The 10,000-nt window shown below is 49.4% G+C and overlaps 1 protein-coding gene across 1 annotated transcript in view; it reads left to right on the top strand.

Moving 5' to 3' along the window:
* The window catches only part of gse1b (Gse1 coiled-coil protein b), a 408,220-nt gene that overhangs the window by 114,311 nt on the left and 283,909 nt on the right, over window positions 1–10,000 (top strand). The window contains 1 exon segment of the mRNA XM_064992255.1: window positions 2,823–2,985. Within this exon segment, the coding sequence (XP_064848327.1) occupies window positions 2,823–2,985 (163 nt within the window).

Genomic DNA, 10,000 nt, shown 5'->3' on the forward strand with positions numbered 1-10,000 from the left:
CTCCCTGTCTCTCTCCCTGTCTCTCTCCCTGCTCCATCTCCCTGTCTGTCTCCCTGTCTGTCTCTCTGCTCCATCTCCCTGTCCATCTCCCTGTCTGTTTCCCTGTCTTTCTCCATACTCCATCTCCCTGTCTGTGTCCCTGCTCCATCTCCCTGTCTGTCTCCCTATCTGTCTCCCTGTCTGTTTCCCTGCTCCATCTCCCTGTCTGTCTCCCTGTCTGTTTCCCTGTCTGTCTCCCTGTCGTCTCTCTGTCTGTTTCCCTGCTCCATCTCCCTGTCTGTTTCTCTGTCTGTTTCCCTGCTCCATCTCCCTGTCTGTCTCCCTGTCTGCCTCTTTGTCTCTCTGTCTGTCTCCCTGTCTCTCTGCTCCATCTCCCTGTCTGTCTCCCTGTCTGTTTCCCTGTCTGCCTCCCTCTCGTCTCCCTGTCTGGCTCCCTGTCTGTCTCCCTGTCTGTTTCCCTGCTCCATCTCCCTGTCTGCCTCTTTGTCTCTCTGTCTGTCTCCCTGTCTCTCTGCTCCATCTCCTTGTTCCATCTCCCTGTCTGTTTCCCTGTCTGTCTCCCTGTTGTCTCCCTGTCTGGCTCCCTGTCTGTCTCCCTGTCTGTCTCCCTGCTCCATCTCCCTGTCTGTCTCCCTGCTCCATCTCCCTGTCCGTCTCCCTCTCTGTTTCCCTGTCTTTCTCCATACTCCATCTCCCTGTCTGTGTCCCTGCTCCATCTCCCTGTCTGTCTCTCTGTCTGTCTCCCTGTTCCATCTCCCTGCTCAATCTCCCTGTCTGTCTCCCTGTCTCTCTGTCCGTCTCCCTGTCTCGCTGTCTGCCTCTTTGTCTCTCTGTCTGTCTCCCTGTCTTTCTGCTCCATCTCCCTGTCTGTCTCCCTGTCTTTGTCTCTCTGTCTGTCTCTCTGTCTGTCTCTCTTCTCCATCTCCCTGTCTGTCTCTCTGCTCCATCTCCCTGTCTCTCTGTCTGCCTCCCTGTCTCTCTGCCTCATCTCCCTGTCTGTCTCCCTGTCTTTGTCTCTCTGTCTGTCTCTCTGTCTGTCTCTCTGCTCCATCTCCCTGTCTCTCTGCTCCATCTCCCTGTCTCTGTCTGTCTCCCTGTCTCTCTGCTCCATCTCACTGTCTCTCTGCTCCATCTCCCTGTCTCACTCTGTCTCCATCTCCCTGTCTCTGTCTGTCTCCCTGTCTCTCTGTCTGTCTCTCTGTCTGTCTCTCTGCTCCATCTCCCTGTCTCTCTGCTCCATCTCCCTGTCTCACTGCTCCATCTCCCTGTCTCTGTCTGTCTCCCTGTCTCTCTGCTCCATCTCCCTGTCTCTCTGTCTCCCTGTCTCTCTGCTCCATCTCCTGTCTCTCTGTCTCCCTGTCTCTCTGCTCCATCTTCCTGTCTCTCTGCTCCCCTGTCTCACTGCTCCATCTCCCTGTCTCTGTCTGTCTCCCTGTCTCTCTGCTCCATCTCCCTGTCTCTGTCTGTCTCCCTGTCTCTCTGCTCCATCTCCCTGTCTCTCTGTCTCCCTGTCTCTCTGCTCCATCTCCCTGTCTCTGTCTGTCTCCCTATCTCTGTCTCTCTGTCTCTGTCTCCCTGTCTCTCTGTCTCCATCTCCCTGTCTCTCTGCTCCATCTCCCTGTCTCTCTGCTCCATCTCCCTGTCTCACTGCTCCATCTCCCTGTCTCTGTCTGTCTCCCTGTCTCTCTGCTCCATCTCCCTGTCTCTCTGTCTCCCTATCTCTCTCCCTATCTCTCTGTCTCTGTCTGTCTCCCTGTCTCTCTGCTCCATCTCCCTGTCTCTCTGCTCCATCTCCCTGTCTCTCTGCTCCATCTCCCTGTCTCACTGCTCCTTGTCTCCCTGTCTCTGTCTGTCTCCCTGTCTCTCTGCTCCATCTCCCTGTCTCTCTGTCTCCCTATCTCTCTCCTTGTCTCTCTGTCTCCAGCTGAGAGCTATGTTTATTTCATAAGGCCCTGTGACCAGCGCTGTGTTGTTGTCTGGAGATGTGCGTCGCCGTCGCCGCCTGTCTCTTCCACTTGATATTGGAAGGAGCCATCACACCCTCTTTTAAGTCCTCTACCCACCTTTCATCTTCTCCTCCTCTTCTCCTCCTCCTCTGACAGCTTCCCTCTGTTCTTCCCTCTTCTTTTCATGGTCAGCCCTTCCGCTTTTGCTTGAATGCTCGTCCCTCGCTCCGTCTCGGAAGAGGAGAGGAGCAGTGTGATGCGCATCTAAAGAGACCTGAGCTGTCTCTTTCTCCCTCTCTCTCTCCTTCTGTCTTTGTCTCTGTCAAGGCTCTGACACTTCAGTCAGAGACATGTCTTTAATACCCACTGCTGGATAGCCCCGAGTTGGCTTTTTATAGTCGTTTATATCAAAGCTGTGACAGCTGCTAAAAATGGTCCCCCGGAAGACAAGGCACCTTAGTTGTTAATGGCACTATATTGTAGACACACACACACACACACACACACACACACACACACACACACACACACACACACACACACACACACACACACACACACACTGGAAGACAAGGCACTTGAGTAGTTAATGGCATTACCCAAACATTGTAGCAGGGTGGCTTTGAAGTCGATGGCTTTGAGTTGCTGAGCTGTCTGAAAGTGGGACAAACTTAGTTAAAACTGTCTGTAATGTTTGGTGACTGTGACGTAGATATGCCATGTGCTGTGGAAACCTCTTCCTCTTGTATATTTAGATATGAGCTGTATTCAGACAGGCCAGGTACATTATGTTGATGCCAGAAGTGATGAAAGTAATTAATTTGCATGTTTTCTATTAAAATGGATGATTGACGTCATCATCTTTGTCTCTTCCAGACATCCAATGTGATTGAGGGCGTGGCCAGAGTCAGCAAGGAGGCGGATTCTGCCATACGTGCATCAGCAGTGAGCGAATCACAATCAACGGAACCTGGGGTTGGCCACACCCCTTCTCTACCCCCCACCCTGGAGCCAGAGAGAGGAGATCGCCCACCTTCCAGTAAGTGCCTTGACTTCTATCCTCTGACCCCTGTCCTCCAAACCCTGCTCCTGCCCTCTGTCCCCACCAAAATGTTCTATTGTGTGTGGGTTAGAATAAATTATCTCTGACTCCTAGGTTTTTTGTGCTGCACAAATTCTTCCATTCTCTTTTATTTTCTCTCTTACATTTCTTCTTCCACCCCTGACCTACCTTTCTCCTCCTCTCTCTACTCCTCCTCCTCTCTCTACCTTTCTCCTCCACTCTCTACTCCTCCTCCTCTCTCTACTCCTCCTCCTCTCTCTACTCCTCCTCTCTCTACTCCTCCTCCTCTCTCTACCTTCTCCTCCACTCTCTACTCCTCCTCCTCTCTCTACTCCTCCTCCTCTCTACTCCTCCTCTCTCTACTCCTCCTCCTCTCTCTACTCCTCCTCCTCTCTCTACTCCTCCTCCTCTCTACTCCTCCCCTCTCTACTCCTCCTCTCCTCTACCTTTCTCCTCCCCTCTCTACTCCTCCTCCTCTCCCTACCTTTTCCTCCACTCTCTACTCCTCCTCCTCCCTCCTCTACTCTCTCCTCCTCCTCCCCTCTCTACTCTCTCCTCCTCCTCTCTCTCTACTCCTCCTCCTCAACTCTCTCCCTCCTCTCTCTACTCTCTCCTCCTCCTCCTCTCTACTCTCTCCTCCTCCTCTCTCTACTCTCTCCTCCTCTCTCTCAACTCTCTCCTCCTCTCTCTCTCTCTCCCTCCTCCTCTCTCTACTCCTCCTCCTCTCTCTACCTTTCTCCTCCTCTCTCTACTCCTCCTCCACTCCCTACCTTTTTCCTCCACTCTCTACTCCTCCTCCTCTCTCTACTCTCTCCTCCTCCACTCTCTACTCTCTCCTCCTCTCTCTACTCCTCCTCCTCCGCTCTCTACTCTCTCCTCCTCCTCTCTCTACTCTCTCCTCCTCTCTCTACTCTCTCCTCCTCCTCTCTCTACTCTCTCCTCCTCTCTCAGCTCTCTCATCCTCCTCTCTCTACTCTCTCCTCCTCCTCTCTCTACTCTCTCCTCCTGTCTCTACTCTCTCATCCTCTCTCTACTCTCTCATCCTCTCTCGACTCTCTCCTCCTCCGCTCTCTACTCTCTCCTCCTCTTCTCTCTACTCTCTCCTCCTCTCTCTACTCCTCCTCCTCTCTCTACTCCTGCTCCTCTCTCTACTCCTCCTCCTCTCTCTACCCTCTCCTCCTCCTCTCTATACTCTCTCCTGCTCTCTGTACTCTCTCCCCCTCCTCTATCTACTCTCTCCTCCTCCTTCTACTCTCTCCTCTTCTCTCTACTGTCTCCTCCTCGCTCTACTCTCTCCTCCTCCTCTCTCTGCTCTCTCCTCCTCCTCTCTCTGCTCTCACCTCCTCCTCTCTCTAGTTGCTCCTCCTCCTCTCTCGACTCTCTCCCCCTCCTCTCTTTACTCTCTACTCCTCCCTTTACTCTCTCCTTCTCTCTCTCTCTCCTCCTCTCTTTACTCTCTCCTCCTCCTCTTTACTCTCTCATCCTCCTCTCTCTACTCCTCCTCTCTACTCTCTCCTCCTCCCCTCTCTACTCCTCCTCCTCTTTACTCTCTCATCCTCCTCTCTCTACTCCTCACCTCTTTACTCTCTCCTCCTCCTCTTTACTCTCTCATCCTCCTCTTTACTCTCTCATCCTCCTTTCTCTACTCCTCCTCTCTTTACTCACTCCTCCTCCTCTTTACTCTCTCATCCTCTCTCTACTCTCTTATCCTCTCTCTTTACTCTATCCTCCTCTCTCATCCTCTCTCCTCCTCTCTCTCTACTCTCTCTTCCTCTCTCTACTCTCTCCCCTCCTCTCTCTACTCTCAACCTCCTCCTTTCTCTACTCTCTCCTCCTTCTCTCCTCCCTCCTCTCTCTTCCTCTCTACTCTCTCCTCCTCTCTCTACTCTCTCTCTCTCTACTCTCTCTCCTCTCTCTAGTCTCTCCTCCTCTCTCTACTCTCTCCTCCCTCTCTACTCTCTCCTCCCTCTCTACTCTCTCCTCCTCTCTTTACTCTCTCCTCCCTCCTCTCTCTACTCCTCCTCCTCTTTACTCCTCCTCCTCTCTCTACTCCCCTCTTACTCTATCCCTCCTCTCTTTACTCCTCCTCCTCCTCTTTTCTCTATCTTCCTCTCTCTACTCTCTCCTCCTCCTCTTTACTCCTCCTCCTCTCTCTACTCCTATCTTTACTCCTCCTCCTCCTCTTCACTCTCTCATCCTCTCTCTAATCTCTCAACCTCTCTCTCCTCCTCTTTCTACTCTCTCCTCCTCCTCTCTCTACTCTCTCCTCCTCCTCTCTCTACTCTCTCCTCCTCCTCTCTCTACTCTCTCCTCCTCTCTTTACTCTCTCCTCCTCCTCTTTACTCTCTCATCCTCCTCTCTCTACTCCTCCTCTCTCTACTCTCTCCTCCTCCTCTCTCTACTCTTCCTCCTCTTTACTCTCTCATCATCCTCTCTCTACTCCTCCCTCTTTACTCTCTCCTCCTCCTCTTTACTCTCTCATCCTCCTTTCTCTACTCTTCCTCTCTTTACTCACTCCTCCTCCTCTTTACTCTCTCATCCTCTCTCTACTCTCTCATCCTCCTCTCTTTACTCTATCCTCCTCTCTCATCCTCTCTCTCCTCCTCTCTCTACTCTCTCTTCCTCTCTCTACTCTCTCCCCCTCCTCTCTCTACTCTCTCCTCCTCCTTTCTCTACTCTCTCCTCCTTCTCTCCTCCCTCCTCTCTCTTCCTCTCTCTACTCTCTCCTCCTCCTCTCTACTCTCTATGCTCTCTCTCTCTAGTCTCTCTCCTCCTCTCTCTACTCTCTCCTCCTCCTCGCTACTCTCTCTCCTCTCTCTCTCTCCTCCTCTCTTTACTCTCTCCTCCTCTCTCTACTCCTCCTCTCTTTACTCTATCCTCCTCTCTCTACTCTCTCCTACTCCTCTTACTCTCCTCCTCCTCTTTACTCTATCATCCTCTCTCTACTCTCTCCTCCTCTCTTTACTCTCTCCTCCTCCTCTCTCTACTCCTCCTCTCTTCACTCTATCCTCCTCTCTCTACTCTCTCCTCCTCTTTACTCCTCCTCTCTCTACTCCTCCTCTCTTTACTCTATCCTCCTCTCTCTACTCTCTCCTCCTCCTCTTTACTCCTCCTCCTCTCTCTACTCCTCTCTTTACTCTATCCTCCTCTTTTTACTCCTCCTCCTCCTCTTTACTCTATCCTCCTCTCTCTACTCTCTCCTCCTCCTCTTTACTCCTCCTCCTCTCTCTACTCCTCTCTTTACTCCTCCTCCTCCTCTTCACTCTCTCATCCTCTCTCTACTCTCTCATCCTCTCTCTCCTCCTCTTTCTACTCTCTCCTCCTCTCTCTCTACTCTCTCCTCCTCCTCTCTACTCTCTCCTCCTCCTATCTCTACTCTCTCCTCCTTTCTCTCCTCTCTCTGTTCTCCTTCTGTGTCTTTCTTTACATTTGTCACTCTGACTTGATACCCGTTGTGGTTCATCCATTGTTTCTTCTGTTGTGTTGTATTTGAGTACTGTTGTCTTCCCTACTGTGAAGCTATGAAGCTATGATGGCTTTCCTGGCATTGTCTCACTCCCAACATCAGGATAGGATTGTTATCAAAGCCTCGTGGTATGTGGTGTGTACTTCCTCATAGCTGCTTTCTATTCATGAAAATGATTTCAGCAGAAGTTCCTTTCACACTCTGGATGTATTTCAGTTCAGTTTTAAAGTAAGAGGGAGTTTCTGCCAGTGTTCTGACGTTCATGTCTCTGCTAAGTCTGACTGAACCTAGTGAAGCAGTATTTATTTATTATATTTATTTAACCTTTATTTAACTAGTATCTATACCGTATCTATTCCAGCTAACTGCCACCAGTTTGACGCAGAAAATGGACAACAAATACATATTGACATAGTCAAATTAATGCAAGTGTGTCAGACCATATAAAGAATATTTCATGCTCAAACCCTCACATTAAACACCAATATTCCCTGAGTTTATGGTTTATATTTACGATCATGTTTTACAGCTTTGTCATATATATATATATATATATATATATATATATATATATATATATATATATATAATAAAAAAAAAACATTTTAGTTGATTATGTCATATATTTGACATGTGATTAGGCCAAAGAGAGGGACAGAGATAATTACAGACACCTGTGATAATGTGAAATACCCAAAAGGGCCACTAGATGTCTTGTGATAGGTTACATAAAATCCTTGAAAGTTACCAACATTCTGGTAGTTTCCTGGTAAACGTAGAAAGTTTCCTGTGTGTGTGTGTGTGTGTGTGTGTGTGTGTGTGTGTGTGTGTGTGTGTGTGTGTGTGTGTGTGTGTGTGTGTGTGTGTGTGTGTGTGTGTGTGTGTGTATTCATCAGTGTGTGTGGGGGGGGCTCAGTTCCAGCCCCATGGCATACACTCTGACTCTGCTGTAAACCAAAGCAGGTGGGCCCTAAGCTCCTCTGACAGAAAGTGTCCCTTTAACTCAGCAGATTCTTATCTACAATTCCTGTTTCCTGTGTGATATTAGACTGCTGCCCCTGATGTGTTGTAACACAGGAACCGTGTGTGTGTGTGTGTGTGTGTGTGTGTGAGAGAGAGAGAGAGAGAGAGAGAGAGAGAGAGACATGTCTGTCCCCTAAAGTGTCCTGCGTTGGCTCGGTGCCATGTGTGTGTAACAGACTTTTGGCTGGGCCCCGGTGAAAGATTGTTTACTTTGAGGTGTGGGAGGGCTCATCTCAGAGGAGAGATGGAAAGGGGGAGAGAGGGATGAGTTAAAGGGGGAGGGGCCTAAACACTCACAGCAAGAGGAGAGAGGGATGAATGGAGGCTTGAGGGAGAAAGTAGAGTCACAATTCAATGGCTCAGACACGAGAGGTATGTGGCAGGGTCTACAGTCAATCATGGACTTCAAAAGGAAAACCAGCCCCGTCGCGGACCACGATGTCTTGCTCCCAGACAAACTAAACAACTTCTTTGCTCGCTTTATGGACAATACAGTGCCACTGACACGGCCCGCACCTAAACCTGCGGGCTCTCCTTCACTGCAGCCAACGTGAGTAAGACATTTAAACTTTTTAACCCTCGCAAGGCTGTCGGTCCAGACGGCATCCCCAGCCGCGTCCTCAGAGCATGCGCAGACCAGCTGGCTGGTGTGTTTACGGACATATTCAATCCATCTGCTGTTTCCACATGCTTCAAGAGGGACACTATTGTTCCTGTTCCCAAAAAAGCTAAGGTAACTGAGCTAAATGACTATCGCCCCTTGGCACTCACTTCCGTCATCATGAAGTGCTTTGAGAGTCTAGTCAAGGACCATATAACCTCCAAACTACCTGACACCCTAGACCCACTCCAATTTGCTTACCACCCCAATAGGTCCACAGGCGACGCAATCACAACCACACTGCACACTGCCCTCACCCATCTGGTCAAGAGGAATACCTATGTAAGAATGCTGTTCATTGACTACAGCTCAGCATTTAACACCATAGTACCCTCCAAACTCATCATTAAGCTTCCTGATGAGCTGCCCCAGGTGGTGAGGGTAGGTAACAACATCTCCAACCTGCTGATCACCAACATTGGGGCCCCACAAGTGTGCGTTCTGAGCCCTCTCCTGTACTCCCTGTTCACCCACGACTGCATGGCCATGCACACCTCCAACTCAATCATCAAGTTTGCAGATGACACTACAGTGGTAGGCTTGATTACCAACAACGACGAGACGGCCTACAGGGAGGAGGTGAGGACCCTCGGAGTGGGGTGTCAGGAAAATAATCTCACACTCAACGTCAACAAAACAAAGGAGATGATCGTGGACTTCAGGGAACAGCAGAGGGAACACCCCCTATCCACATCGACGGGACAGTAGTGGAGAGGGTGGAAAGTTTTAAGTACCTCAGCGTACACATCACGGACAAACTAAAATTGTCCACCCACACAGACAGTGTCGTGAAGAAGGCACAGCAGCGCCTCTTCAACCTCAGGAGGCTGAAGAAATTTGGCTTACCACCAAAAACACTCACAAACCTTTACAGATGCACAATCGAGAGCATCCTGTCAGGCTGTATCACCGCCTGGTACGGCAACTGCTCCGCCCACAACCATAAGGCTTTCCAGAGGGTAGTGAGGTCGGCACAATGCATCACTGGGGGCAAACTACCTGCCCTCCAGGACACCTACACCACCTGATGTCACAGGAAGGTCATAAAGATCATCAAGGACAACAACCACCCGAGCCACTGCCTGTTCACCCCGCTATCATCCAGAAGGCGAGGTCAGTTTCAAGTGCATCAAAGCTGGGACCGAGAGACTGAAAAACAGCTTCTATCTCAAGGCCTTCAGACTGTTAAACAGCCACCACTAACATTGAGTGACTGCGGCCAAAATACTGACTCTACTCCAGCCACTTTAATAATGAGAAAATGTATGTAAAAAAAATTTCACTAGCCATTTTAAACAATGCCACTTAATTTAATGTTTACATACCCTACATTACTCATCTCATATGTATATACTGTACTCGATACCATCTACTGCATCTTGCCTGTGCCGTTCTGTACCATCATTCATTCATATATTTTTTTGTACATATTCTTCATCCTTTTACAATTGTGTGTATAAGGTAGTAGTTGTGAAATTGTTAGGTTAGATTACTCATTGGTTATTACTGCATTGTCGGAACTAGAAGCACAAGCATTTCAACGTCTGCTAACCATGTGTATGTGACAAATAAAATTAGGTTTGATTTAGAAAGAGAGAGGAAAATGAATGATTAAAGACAGAGAGATTACAGAGGAAGAAGTGAGGGAGAGTGAGAATAGTGAGATGGAGACTGAGAGAAAAGAAAAGGAGATATGAAAGAAAGAGATGGGAAACCAACAGGAAGGAGGAAAGGAGAGAGTGATAACGAGAGAGAGGGAGGGTGGAAGAGACACTGTGAAAGGGTAGAGGCTGAGCAAATTGATGTGAGGAGACAGGAGCACTTTCCACATAAACGCACTG

The sequence above is a fragment of the Oncorhynchus masou genome, chromosome 2 (genome assembly GCF_036934945.1).
Source record: "Oncorhynchus masou masou isolate Uvic2021 chromosome 2, UVic_Omas_1.1, whole genome shotgun sequence".
Taxonomy (NCBI): Eukaryota; Metazoa; Chordata; class Actinopteri; order Salmoniformes; family Salmonidae; genus Oncorhynchus; species Oncorhynchus masou.